General features: G+C 43.5%; 1 protein-coding gene and 1 long non-coding RNA gene across 2 annotated transcripts in view; both read right to left on the bottom strand.

Annotated features, from left to right (window-relative positions):
- Window positions 1-14,269, bottom strand: part of LOC146754675 (uncharacterized) — a 285,098-nt gene that overhangs the window by 206,918 nt on the left and 63,911 nt on the right. The gene's annotated exons all lie outside the window — the stretch shown is intronic.
- On the bottom strand, window positions 1,178-5,104 carry LOC146754677 (uncharacterized). The gene has a single exon (XM_085527655.1). The coding sequence runs from the start codon at window positions 4,761-4,763 to the stop codon at window positions 1,539-1,541; it is 3,225 nt and encodes a 1,074-aa protein (XP_085383781.1). The 5' UTR covers window positions 4,764-5,104; the 3' UTR covers window positions 1,178-1,538.

The raw sequence follows: 14,269 nt of genomic DNA on the forward strand, positions 1-14,269 counted from the left end.
AATAAAAAGTTCTCTCCTAAGAATCATTCTTTATCCTTGCAAAAACATGGTTTTCTCACCAAAATAATGCTTTTTATCCCTTTAAAATAGCGTTGTTTCCCAGAAATACTGGTTTTCATTCCCAAAAGAAGACATTTTCTCTACAAAATGAAGCTTTGTAGCAAAATATGACACATTGTTTCCAGAATACCTTTTCTCTTCTACAAATTGAGGACATTACTAACAGAAATACCTTTTCTCCTCTACAAAATAAGGACATTTCCAACAGATATATCCTTTTCTGACAGATTTTAGAAAAATTTCCCAGGAATATCAATACTTATACCAGAAATAAAAAGATCTCTCTTAGGTATCACTCTTTACCCTTGCAAAAATATGGTTTTCTTACCAAAATAATGCTTTTCATCTCTACAAACAGCATTTTCTAAACATAAAAGTGGTTTTCATCACCAAAAGAAATCGATTTCTCTACAAAATTATCGTTTGTAGCCAAATATGACACATTGTTTCCAGAATAACTCTTTTCATCTAAAAAAGAATGACATTTCCAACAGAAATATCGATTTCTGACAAATTTTAGAAGTAGCCCACATGAATATCGATACTTATCCCAGAAATGAAAAGTACGCTCTTAGGCATCATTCTTCATCCTTGCAAAACTATGGTTTTCTTCCCAAACTAATGCTTTTCATCCCTACAAATAGCAATTTCTCCCTAAATTACTGGTTTTCATCCCCAAAAGAAGACACATTCTCTTTAAAATGATGCTTTGTAACAAATTATGACTCATTGATTCCAGAATATCTGTCTTCCCCTACAAAATAATGACATTAACATAAGAATTATCCATTTCAGGCAAATTTCCGATATATTTCACACTAATCTCAATACTTACGCCAGAAAAAAATGTGTTCTCTCTTAGGTATCACTCTTGAATCTTGCCAAAAGTTCTTTTTCTTACCAATACAAAGCTTTTCATCATTACAAGTAGCATTTTCTACCCAAAAAAGTGGTTTTCATCCCCAAAAGAAATCGTTTTCTCTACAAATGGTCCCTTGTAGGAACATATGAAACACTGTTTGTTGCCTTGTGTAAGGTAACCTAAAGAACTACGTCCATCATTGAGAATGTGCATCTGACGGCCCCATGACCAAGTTACACGCTGATCACACCAATATGGTGAGCTGTAAAATGGCGTTTAATGAACCGTGTGAGACCCTTATATAGGGCTCCAATTTCAGCCTCATACATATACATTACCGAGCACGGGGAGGCCTATCGCGTTACATCCCGTGAGTTCGTGCCGCCTAATACATCATTTCCCCCTCTCCATGCTCGATAAAGTATGCCCCGTTACATCCCGAACGCTAATCCTTAACCCTAATATAAAAATGTTAGTCTCTATAATTTAAACTTAATAAGTTATCTAAAAAGTGAGGTAGACAAGCTACAGAGGTAGGTAGTGCAATATCTAATAACATCAGTAGTTTTCTAATGATTATATCCAAGGCATCTTGGGTTTATACAGTTCCTTCTTCTCAAAGTTTATCATATACCCGTTGGTACTCCATTTTTTCGTTAAACATTCTTTCTATCATACGCTGTAAACAACCCTGGACACATTGAAACAAACAAGGTAAGCAAATCATTAAAGCTAAAAAGAATAAAATACCTATGATTAATACTTTGAGAAACTGCTTAAGCCATGGGCCCAGATTACCAAACAGTCCCTCCAACCAGCTTCCGAATGCATCATCTATTGCGATCTTCTTCGTGTGTTCTTGCATCCATTCCAACTTCCTATGTATCGAATCGCTGTGGTCGCTCAGATTGAAACAACACATCCCTTCAAAGTCCTTGCACCCGTGCCCTTGAGCAAGCAGCAGAAAGTCAATTGCAGCTCTATTTTGAAGAACAGCGTGTCTGATGTTGTTAACGTCCATCAGGAGTTCCGACAGGACTGCTGTGGTGACATTAGCTTGCTTCACGGACCAGCATGCCAATCTCTCAATTTCTCTTAGGGCCTGGGCTGAAGCTACTCCCGGAGCTAAGACGGATGCAAAGATTCTAGCTGTGGGACCCCACAGCTGAACCTCATCACTACAATCCTGGTCCAATGTTTTTATTGACCTTTTCTGGCGTCGAGCTCGATCGATCTTTTTCATAACACTTATCATTGCAGTGTGATTGGGAGCCAACAAGGTCAGCTTTCCCAAATAACACGGCCCCCCAACTGGATTCTTTGGTATCCCTTGCCAAGCTCTATCCCCACATATCAAAAATATGTCCTTAGGAAGGGCCTTGGCTGTACCATTGCAGTTTATTCCTTCCCCAGCTAAAGGTTCTTTTCGAGAACAACAACCAGAACATGCCAGATCGTCAGGGCCCCAGTAGCATGAGAGATTATAGGTGGACCCGTTAGGATGACGTACCACATACTTCTGATTGTAAGAGAGCCACCTCCCACCCTGCTTTATGCATTGGTCTGCAAATCCATTCTTGGAGCCATCCCCGGAGCAGGGATGGGAGAATCCCTCCACCCTTTCAGCTGAGAAACCACAATATGCCCCTGACAAGCTATATATGTCAAATTGAATGGGGTTAAGTAAAGTAAAGGGTTCCGACCCAGTTGTTCCCGAGAATGGTGCCCCATTCCCGAGTAGGCCTTCCCATACCCTGCGATTGGACAGTTGACCCGGTGTCCTAAAACCCGAAAAATACAAACATCTAACTGGGCGTTCCCACTTTTGAGAGTTCTTATTCCATGTTACGTTACCAACCGATTGGGATCCAAGAAGCTGCAACTCTGGTGGATCCCAGGGCAAGGAGGTGTTCAAGGATCTAATAAAACATGCAGACATTCTGGCCCAGTCAGTGAATTTAGACTCAAATGCTTTCATAAAGAAAACTTTGTCCACTGCATCTCTCTTGCAGTTGTTCTTATGCACATATCCGTTAAACTCCTTTGGGTCCCACCTGGGTACACCTATAAGGCATGTTCTAAACGGTGATGTGGCTGACTGCAGGCTAAGGCAGAAATCTTTCTGCCCAGTTCGATTAGACCATGTAACCCAAATATTTTCTGGTTGTGATGTTAAGTGAGTACCCTCTCCCCCGGTAATGAATGCAATTACACAAAGACACACAGCAAGTGATACAACAGATGTCCTTCTCGTTGGTACTAGCAGCAGTTCTTTATCTGTTCTTTTTCCTTTTTCTGAAGAGTCACTTTTATGAGCCTTTTGCTTCAGGCAATCCTTTATAACAGAAGTCAGCGCTTCCTTAGGCAGTTCCGATCCTTCTACTGCCCATATCAATCGATTGGCAAACTCAGAGAATGACTCTGAGGGACCCTGCATAATCTCTGACCACGGGGCTACAGGCTCTGCTTTTCTTATAAAGTGTATAAAAGCAGAGGTAGCTGCCCCCGTGGTGGCAAGCAGCTCTCCTGGGCGGAGGTCCCTAAGCTGCCTCTCTGCAGATCCAGCCAAATCCGCAGATGAACCTGAAAGCCTCATTAAATCAGTTTTTGGATCTCCCTCCTTCCCATTTGCTGGATGCTGTGGATCGTGCGCAGCCTGTGCTAAAACAGCTTTGAGTTGTATTATCCACTCCTCCTTCCACACAGTAAACTGTACTGGTTCGAGGGCTACTCTCATAAGGCTTTCAATATCATATGGGAGTAGGGGACCTGGGGCTACGAGAGCCTCAAAGGCACTCATTGTCATCGGGGATCTCAATCCCTTTTTGTCAATCGCCTCTATAAACCGAGCAACTGCTTTTGCTTCCAAAGGTACCCAAACCGGTCCCTCCTGTTTGACTACAATTGGGAACACCGCCCAGTCCCGCTCCTTGAGCCCCACCTCTCGCATTGTATCGCAAATGTCAGTCCAATCAGTGGGCTTACGCGATATCTCTCGCTCCTCCCACTTCTCCCCCCTCCTCCGGGGAACCACGACCGACTGGGTGGGGACAGGCAATTCCTTCCGTTCCTCCCCTTTCTCCTCCCCCTTCGCGGGAGACGAAACCGACGGGGTGAAGGCAGACAGTACCTTTTGTTCCTCCCCTTTCTCCTCCCCCTCCTCGGGAGGCGAAACCAAAGGGGTAGGGGCAGGCAGTACCTTTCGTTCCTCCCCTTTCGCGGGATGAGGTCCCTCCTCCGGGGGCGGGTCTAGGGGTGGCTTAACGCCTCCACGGCGCACCTCCCCCCATGACTCTCCCTCCCTCGGACAGGACCCACCCCCCTCAGGTGAACGAAAGCTCTGCAAACAGGGGTATAGGCGGGGATAATATGGCGGCGCCTCCCCAGATGAGGCAACTTCCGCCATCCCTTCCGGAGTTGTTTCGGGCGCCGCCATGGCCATTGTGAAAACGGCCGGCGTGGTCGGCGCCATCTTGGGTATGGAGTCGCCGCAAGGGAGCGGTTCCTCCGCACCCTCCGGGACCCCAGACGTCCCGGAACCCACCCCAAAAACCCCATTCGCGACTGCCTGGATCTTTTTCTCCTCCTTAGCCGCTTTAAGCGCACCCAGGACCAAAACCCAGGTTTTTAACTCCTCCGCCTTATAATCGTTTGTTGCTCTTAGGAGCAGGGCAGCGGTGAAAGATTCCCACCGCTCCGAATCGAGCAAATTACAAGGGGAGGGTGAAAGCTCCGCTTCCTGCAAAAAAGTAATAACGGCAACAATCTCCTTCTTAGAAGGAGCATTCCTACCGCAGTGGGTTTTACAAACCCGTAATAGTACCTTTGTGACGGAATCCATGTTTTTTCTGGTGCTCGACACCGTACGTCCTCGCACCCTTTGTATATATACCCGGGCCCAAAGTCCCACGGTCTTCCACGGTCTTACCGCAGGATAATCAGTAGCTGCAGTCAATATATCGCCCCTCCGGCGCTTCCACGGGATCTAACCGTAGGATTCGCGTCCGTCTCACGGTTAGCCGTCGCACACTCACTCTCAGGACGGCCTCACACGGGGCACCAATTGTTGCCTTGTGTAAGGTAACCTAAAGAACTACGTCCATCATTGAGAATGTGCATCTGACGGCCCCATGACCAAGTTACACGCTGATCACACCAATATGGTGAGCTGTAAAATGGCGTTTAATGAACCGTGTGAGACCCTTATATAGGGCTCCAATTTCAGCCTCATACATATACATTACCGAGCACGGGGAGGCCTATCGCGTTACATCCCGTGAGTTCGTGCCGCCTAATACATCAACTGTTATTGGAATACCTCTTTCCCTCTTCAAAATAAGGACATTTCCAACAGAAATATCGATTTCTGACAAATTTTAGAAGAATGTCACACAAATATCAGTACCTATCCCAGGAATAAAAAGTTCTCTCCTAAGAATCATTCTTTATCCTTGCAAAAACATAATTTTCTCACCAAAATAATGCTTTTTATCCCTTTCAAATAGCGTTGTTTCCCAGAAATACTGGTTTTCATCCCCAAAAGAAGACATTTTCTCTACAAAATGAAGCTTTGTAGCAAAATATGACACATTGTTTCCAGAATACCTTTTCTCTTCTACAAATTGAGGACATTACTAACAGAAATACCTTTTCTCCTCTACAAAATAAGGACATTTCCAACAGATATATCCTTTTCTGACAGATTTTAGAAAAATTTACCAGGAATATCAATACTTATACCAGAAATAAAAAGGTCTCTCTTAGGTATCACTCTTTAACCTTGCAAAAATATGGTTTTCTTACCAAAATAATGCTTTTCATCTCTACAAACAGCATTTTCTAAACATAAAAGTGGTTTTCATCACCAAAAGAAATCGATTTCTCTACAAAATTATCGTTTGTAGCCAAATATGACACATTTTTTCCAGATGTCACGGGTTACTTAGATTTACCTATGCCCGTGACAGGGGAAGCCACCCCACGCCCCCCCCCCGGGGCCCAGAAAGGAGGGGGAAAAAGGGAGTGGGATAAAACAGTGACAATCTAAGGAGGAAAAACTTATTTTACTAAATATGATATCGAAATACAAGATAACACAATATAATATAATTAAGGCTAACAAAATCGAACGAAACAGAGAGAGAGAGAGAGTCTCCGAAAACCGAGAGGCCTACTGTGAACTCTAGGCGACACGGCTGGAACGCTTCCCACTCTCCGAGAAGTTCGAGAGAAGAAGGAGGGCACTCCAGCCTGGGAACGAGATTATATAGAGTCCTGGTCCCGTGACTTATTGTTACTCCTGTTGTTCTCTGGGATATGTAGTCTTCTTCTGTGGACTGCACATTCAACAGAAGTATCCATACTTGACATGATGTTATGATGTGGAATACTGATAGCAAAATTACAAAATTACAAAACCATGACATTCCACCCCTTATTCTACATTATTACATCATGGTTAATATATACATATATATACATATATATACACGTATGTAAAATTGTGATAGCTAAATAGTAGAATTGCATGTAATATAACTAAATGTACAACTATAATAACTAAAATACACTACACATGCAAACATATATATATATATATAGATACATAAAATTATTGACTGCACTCCCCCAGCATCAAGTTCCCTTGTGGCACACATTGAACATCCCCATCCTTCTGCATTACCCACCAAGTGCACCCAGGTCCCTGGGCAAAGACAGTTCCACGGATAGGTTTGCCCTTTCCAGAAGCTGGAAGGACCCAAACAGCTTTTCCCAACATGTTCTTTACATGTATAACAGGGACCTTATCTCCTTCTACAGTGTGTAGGGGGATAGATTGACTAGGACCATCACGATTGACAGATCCTCTAGTATTGACCAACCAAGTGGCTTCTGCCAGATTCTTCTCCCAGTGCTTAAATGTTCCACCACCCATTGCTTTCAACATAGTTTTCAACAACCCATTATATCGTTCAATTTTACCAGAAGCTGGTGCATGGTAGGGAATATGATAAATCCACTCAATGCCATGATCTTTGGCCCAAGTATTTATAAGAGAATTTTTGAAATGTGTCCCATTATCAGATTCAATTCTTTCTGGGGTGCCATGTCGCCACAGGACTTGTTTCTCAAGACCTAATATGGTGTTTCGAGCAGTTGCATGGGGTACTGCGTATGTTTCAAGCCACCCAGTGGTTGCCTCTACCATAGTGAGTACATAACACTTACCACTGCGAGATCGTGGCAAGGTGATATAATCAACCTGCCACGCCTCCCCATATTTATACTTTTGCCATCGCCCTTCCTCCCAGAGAGGTTTCATCCTTCTGGCTTGTTTAATTATGGCACATGTTTCACAATCATGAATAATCTGCGCAATAGCGTCCATGGTTAAGTCCACCCCTCGGTCTCTGGCCCACTTATATGTTGCGTCTCTTCCTTGATGGCCTGAGGTCTCATGAGCCCATCGAGCTAGAAATAATTCACCCTTATTCTGCCAATCCAAGTCGATTTGAGCCACCTCAATTCTAGCAGCTTTATCTACCTGATGGTTGTTTTGTTGTTCTTCAGTAGCCCGACTTTTGGGCACATGTGCATCCACATGACGCACCTTTACAACCATATTCTTTGTTCGGGCAGCAATGTCCTTCCATAGTTCAGCGGCCCAAACAGATTTTCCCCTCCGTTGCCAGTTATTTTGTTCCCACCGCTGTAACCACCCCCATAAGGCATTTGCCACCATCCATGAGTCAGTATAAAGATACAGCATTGGCCACCTCTCCCGTTCAGCAACATCTAAGGCCAGCTGGACAGCTTTTACCTCTGCAAACTAACTTGATTCTCCCTTACCTTCAGTGGCCTCTGCAACCTGTCGTGTGGGGCTCCACACAGCAGCTTTCCATTTGCGATGCTTCCCTACAATGCGACATGATCCGTCAGTGAATAGGGCATATTTCTTTTCATTTTCTGGTAATTCGTTGTATGGTGGGGCCTCTTTAGCACGTGATACCTCTTCTGCTGGTGATGTTCCAAACTTTTTATCTTCAGGCCAGTCCATAATTACCTCTAGGATTCCTGGACGATTGAGGTTTCCCATTCGCGCTCGCTGTGTAATCAGCGTAATCCACTTGCTCCAGGTGACATCGGTAGCATGATGGGTGGAGGGAACCTGTCCTTTGAACATCCAGTTCAGCACTGGCAGTCGAGGTGCCAAAAGGAGCTGTGTTTCAGTCCCAACTACTTCGGAAGCAGCCCGAACCCCCTCATACGCGGCTAAGATCTCCTTCTCAGTTGGAGTGTAGCACTCTTCAGACCCCTTATATGATCGACTCCAGAATCCCAGGGGTCGGCCTCGGGTCTCTCCTGAGGCTCTTTGCCACAAACTCCAAGTGGGGCCTTTCTCTCCAGCAGCAGTGTAGAGGATGTTCTTTACATCCTGTCCAGTCCGTACTGGCCCCAGGGCTACAGCACGGGCTATCTCTTGTTTAATCTGTTCAAAAGCCTGCTGCTGCTCAGGGCCCCATGCAAAATCATTCTTCTTCCGCGTTACCTGATAAAGGGGGCTTACAATGAGGCTGTAGTTTGGAATGTGCATCCTCCAAAAGCCCACTGCACCCAGGAAAGATTGTGTCTCTTTCTTGCTAGTTGGTGGAGACATGGCAGTGATTTTGTCGATCACATCTTCTGGGATGTGACGACGTCCATCCTGCCACTTTATACCTAAGAACTGAATTTCCTGGGCAGGTCCTTTTACTTTGCTTCGCTTAATAGCAAAGCCAGCTTGTAGAAGAATCCGGATTATCTGCTCTCCTTTTGTGAAAACTTCTTCTGCTGTATCGCCCCACACAACAATGTCATCAATGTACTGCAGGTGTTCAGAAGCACCACCATGTTCCAGTACAGTTTGGACCAACCCATGGCAAATGGTTGGGCTGTGTTTCCACCCCTGGGGCAAACGGTTCCAAGTATACTGAATGCCCCTCCAGGTGAAGGCAAACTGTGGCTTGCATTCTGCGGCCAAAGGAATAGAAAAGAAGGCATTGGCAATGTCAATAGTGGCATACCATTTGGCTGCTTTTGACTCCAGCTCGTACTGGAGTTCCAACATGTCCGGCACAGCAGCGCTCAATGGGGGTGTGACCTCATTCAGGCCACGGTAGTCTACTGTCAGCCTCCATTCTCCACTGGCTTTACGCACTGGCCATATGGGACTGTTAAATGGTGAGTGAGTTTTACTGATCACTCCCTGATTCTCCAACTGGCAAATCAAATCATGAATGGGGAGCAAGGAATCCCTGTTGGTGCGATACTGCCGTCTGTGCACTGTCTTTGTAGCAATCGGTACCTGCTGCTCTTTTACTCGTAGCAGCCCCACAACAGACGGGTCCTCTGACAGGCCAGGCAAAACAGACAGCTGCTTAATGTTGTCCATGTCTACAGCAGCTATCCCAAAGGCCCATCGATACCCCTTAGGATCCTTGAAATGCCCCCTTCTGAGGTAATCAATACCCAGTATACATGGAGCCCCTGGGCCAGTCACAATAGGATGTTTTTGCCAGTCTTTGCCAGTGAGGCTTATTTCAGCCTCCAGCACAGTCAATTCTTGAGAGCCCCCAGTCACTCCAGAAATATGGATTGATTCTGTCCCTTCATGACTGGAGGGCATTAGGGTGCACTGTGCACCGGTATCCACCAGCGCCTTATATTCCTGTGGTTCTGATGTGCCAGGCCATCGAATCCACACAGTCCAATAAACTCTATTATCCCTTTCCCTCCCCTGACTGAGGGCAGGGCCCCTCTATTGGTTACCTGTGATGACTGGAGCAACTCCACTGGTGGTTGGTATGTCTAGTAGTTCTTTCACCCGTGCTCGTAGTGCAGAAGTGGGCTGATCATGCCACTTCCTCATGTCTTCTCCACGGTCACGTAGGTAGCGCCACATGGAAACACGCGGTGCAATCGTACTGTTGTTCTTTGCTCGAGCTGGGAAGCGTGTGCGTTTAACAGCTGAGACTTTTGATGATGCAGGTGAGGAGTAGGACTGGACTAGTTTGATCAGATCCTTCATTAGACCTGGTGGCCCGTACGAGGATTGACCTTCATCAGTTGTTTGTGATACTATTATGGGATCATTACAATTAGTTGATGGAAACAATTTCTTGCACATTTCATCTACTCGGTTTTCTAGCCGTGAGATGGCAGAAACTGCGGCATGCAGTTGGGGGAGCTGCTGATCGGTGGTTTGAAGCATTATAATCAGCTCAACAACTCGGGGCCATCTGTCCACGAATCCTTTAGATCCTGATACCAATGACTGTGCAATTCTCTCTGGTGCTGTACTTGTGATTTTCTGCCACATGTCAGGATCGGCCCTCACTCTCTCAGGGTCAAGTTCGCTTGGATCAGGGCTGTACAACATTTTCGCCATGGCCAATTCCCTCAGGCGCTGAATACCTTTTTGGACGGTATTCCAACTATCAAATTTAGGCTTCAAAGCATCCTTATAGGGGTACCTTTCTCTCACGGCTTCTAACAGCCGCAACCAGAGAGTGGCAGCTCCATCCGAACATCTGCTAATCCCTCTGTCGATACCTGCATCTTGGGCAATGCTTCCTAGTTGGCGAGCTTCATTACCATCTAGAGACAAGCTGTTGGCCCCGTTGTCCCAGCAGCGAAGCAACCAAGCAAGGATACCTTCATCTTGACGCCGTGTGAACTCCTTTCTTGAGCCTTGGATTTCAGTCAGCTTCAGAGGTCGACAATAGGTGATTTCCTCCTCATCATCAGTCTCTTCTTCATGCCTCTTGGTTTTTGCCTTTGCTTTTTTCGGTACTGCTCCATGCCCGGCACCTGGGTCTTCTGCTGCCCCCCCCTGTGCTTCTCCTTCTTTTCGTTCTAGACGCATGGACACCCGTTTCCATTTCATGCCTTCCACAGGGGCAACTGATATTGCTACTGATGCCTCCTGTGACTGATCAGAATTAACTTGGGCTTGAATCTCAGATCGGAAACTCTCTCTCTCCAGAATAGTATGATACAAAGCACGGTATGCATAAGCCAAACCCCACATAAGGTTTACCTCCTTAGATCTCTGACCCAAATACTCACTTAATTTCTTAGGGTCCCTTAGGTGTTCAAGAGTGAAATCCCATGACACTGCGGGTCCCCATGCTTCTAAGACTTTTCCTAAACCTTTCCATATTCCCTGCCAGTCATCATTCTCTGGTTCTGGAGGAGACTTCCGCATAGAACGAATGCATAGGAACATATATGCATGCATTGATAGTGATAACATGAATGCAAGTATGAACCCTATCTCAGTTATTGAAAAGCGTGTGGAAATCTGAGAGTACAACCTAAATAAAAAGGGTTTTTTTGCCTGTACAATGAATTAAACATGGTGGTGTTTGTAAAATTGCCTGTTCCATCTGGGATGCAAGTATTTGTAAAATTGCCTGTTCCATCTGGGATGCAAGTGTTTGTAAGATTCACAATTCCATCTGGGGTGTAGATGCCAAAATTCTGACCATACCACAGCTCGTAAAAGTACCAGGCAGGTGTCTCCATCAGTATCCACCTTATTAGGCTATATATCTGCACAATTCCACAACACCAAATTATGGTGTTAATAGTTGACCAATACTTTAAGAAGATCATAATTGCTTTCAATCCCTTAAACAGAGCAACTGGGATGAAGAGTGGATTCATAGCTGGCAGGCTCTGTAAAAGTCAGAGCTAGCTAGCTTTGCTCTAAGGGAGAAAGAAATCCCTTTGTTTTCTACACAAAAGTTAGATAGCAATGCTGAGAATGTGCAGCAGCCGTTAATGTTGACAATTTGTCTGGTATTTCAAGGTCACGTTCTCCGTGAGCAGCTACGGAAAGATAACACTCCCAACACTCCCGTAACGAAGCTCTTTAAGAGCAAAGAGAGAGTTGTTCTAAAAGCTAAAAAGCTCTATGCCCGCATTCTCCACCAAAAATCTGTCACGGGTTACTTAGATTTACCTATGCCCGTGACAGGGGAAGCCACCCCACGCCCCCCCCCCGGGGCCCAGAAAGGAGGGGGAAAAAGGGAGTGGGATAAAACAGCGACAATCTAAGGAGGAAAAACTTATTTTACTAAATATGATATCGAAATACAAGATAACACAATATAATATAATTAAGGCTAACAAAATCGAACGAAACAGAGAGAGAGAGAGAGTCTCCGAAAACCGAGAGGCCTACTGTGAACTCTAGGCGACACGGCTGGAACGCTTCCCACTCTCCGAGAAGTTCGAGAGAAGAAGGAGGGCACTCCAGCCTGGGAACGAGATTATATAGAGTCCTGGTCCCGTGACTTATTGTTACTCCTGTTGTTCTCTGGGATATGTAGTCTTCTTCTGTGGACTGCACATTCAACAGAAGTATCCATACTTGACATGATGTTATGATGTGGAATACTGATAGCAAAATTACAAAATTACAAAACCATGACACCAGAATAAATCTTTTCATCTAAATAAGAATGACATTTCCAACAGAAATATCGATTTCTGAAAAATTTTAGAAGTAGGCCACATGAAAATCGATACTTATCCCAGAAATGAAAAGTACGCTCTTAGGCATCACTCTTCATCCTAGCAAAACTATGGTTTTCTTCCCAAACTAATGCTTTTCATCCCTACAAATAGCAATTTCTCCCTAAATTACTGGTTTTCATCCCCAAAAGAAGACACATTCTCTTTAAAATGATGCTTTGTAACAAATTATGACTCATTGATTCCAGAATATCTGTCTTCCCCTACAAAATAATGACATTAACATAAGAATTATCCATTTCAGACAAATTTCCCATGGATTTCACACAAATATAAATACTTACGCCAGAAAAAAATGTGTTCTCTCTTAGGTATCACTCTTGAATCTTGCCAAAAATTCATTTTCTTACCAATACAAAGCTTTTCATCATTACAAGTAGCATTTTCTACCCAAAAAAGTGGTTTTCATCCCCAAAAGAAATCGTTTTCTCTACAAGTGGTCCCTTGTAGGAACATATGAAACACTGTTATTGGAATACCTCTTTCCCTCTTCAAAATAAGGACTTTTCCAACAGAAATATGGATTTCTGACAAATTTTAGAAGAATGTCACACAAATATCAGTACCTATCCCAGAAATAAAAAGTTCTCTCCTAAGAATCATTCCTTATCCTTGCAAAAACATGGTTTTCTCACCAAAATAATGCTTTTTATCCCTTTAAAATAGCGTTGTTTCCCAGAAATACTGGTTTTCATCCCCAAAAGAAGACATTTTCTCTACAAAATGAAGCTTTGTAGCAAAATATGACACATTGTTTCCAGAATACCTTTTCTCTTCTACAAATTGAGGACATTACTAACAGAAATACCTTTTCTCCTCTACAAAATAAGGACATTTCCAACAGATATATCCTTTTCTGACAGATTTTAGAAAAATTTCACAGGAATATCAATACTTATACCAGAAATAAAAAGGTCTCTCTTAGGTTTCACACTTTACCCTTGCAAAAATATGGTTTTCTTACCAAAATAATGTTTTTCTTCTCTACAAACAGCATTTTCTAAACGTAAAGGTGGTTTTCATCACCAAAAGAAATCGATTTCTCTACAAAATTATCGTTTGTAGCCAAATACGACACATTGTTTCCAGAATAACTTTTTTCATCTAGAAAAGAATGACATTTCCAACAGAAATATCGATTTCTAACAAATTTTAGAAGTAGCCCACATGAATATCGATACTTATCCCAGAAATGTAAAGTACGCTCTTAGGCATCACTCTTCATCCTTGCAAAACTATGGTTTTCTTCCCAAACTAATGCTTTTCATCCCTACAAATAGCAATTTCTCCCTAAATTACTGGTTTTCATCCCCAAAAGAAAACACATTCTCTTTAAAATGATGCTTTGTAACAAATTATGACTCACTGATTCCAGAGTATCTGTCTTCCCCTACAAAATAATGACATTAACTTAAGAATTATCCATTTCAGACAAATTTCTGAAGTGTTTCACACTAATATCAATACTTACGCCAGAAAAAAAATGTGTTCATTTCAGACAAATTTCCGATGTATTTCACACTAATATCAATATTTACGCCAGAATCAAATGTGTTCTCTCTTAGGTATCACTCTTGAATCTTGCCAAAAATTCATTTTCTTACCAATACAAAGCTTTTCATCATTACAAGTAGCATTTTCTACCCAAAAAAGTGGTTTTCATCCCCAATAGAAATCGTTTTCTCTACAAATGGTCCCTTGTAGCAGCATATGAAACACTGTTATTGGAATACCTCTTTCCCTCTTCAAAATAAGGACATTTCCAAC

The sequence above is a fragment of the Coturnix japonica genome, chromosome W, assembly GCF_054131305.1.
Source record: "Coturnix japonica strain WE chromosome W, WE-NBRP24, whole genome shotgun sequence".
NCBI lineage: Eukaryota > Metazoa > Chordata > Aves > Galliformes > Phasianidae > Coturnix > Coturnix japonica.

Bases quoted from the DNA above. Each gene is read 5' to 3' on its own strand.
- LOC146754677 (XM_085527655.1), bottom strand. From the start codon at position 4,763: ATGGATTCCGTCACAAAGGTACTATTACGGGTTTGTAAAACCCACTGC.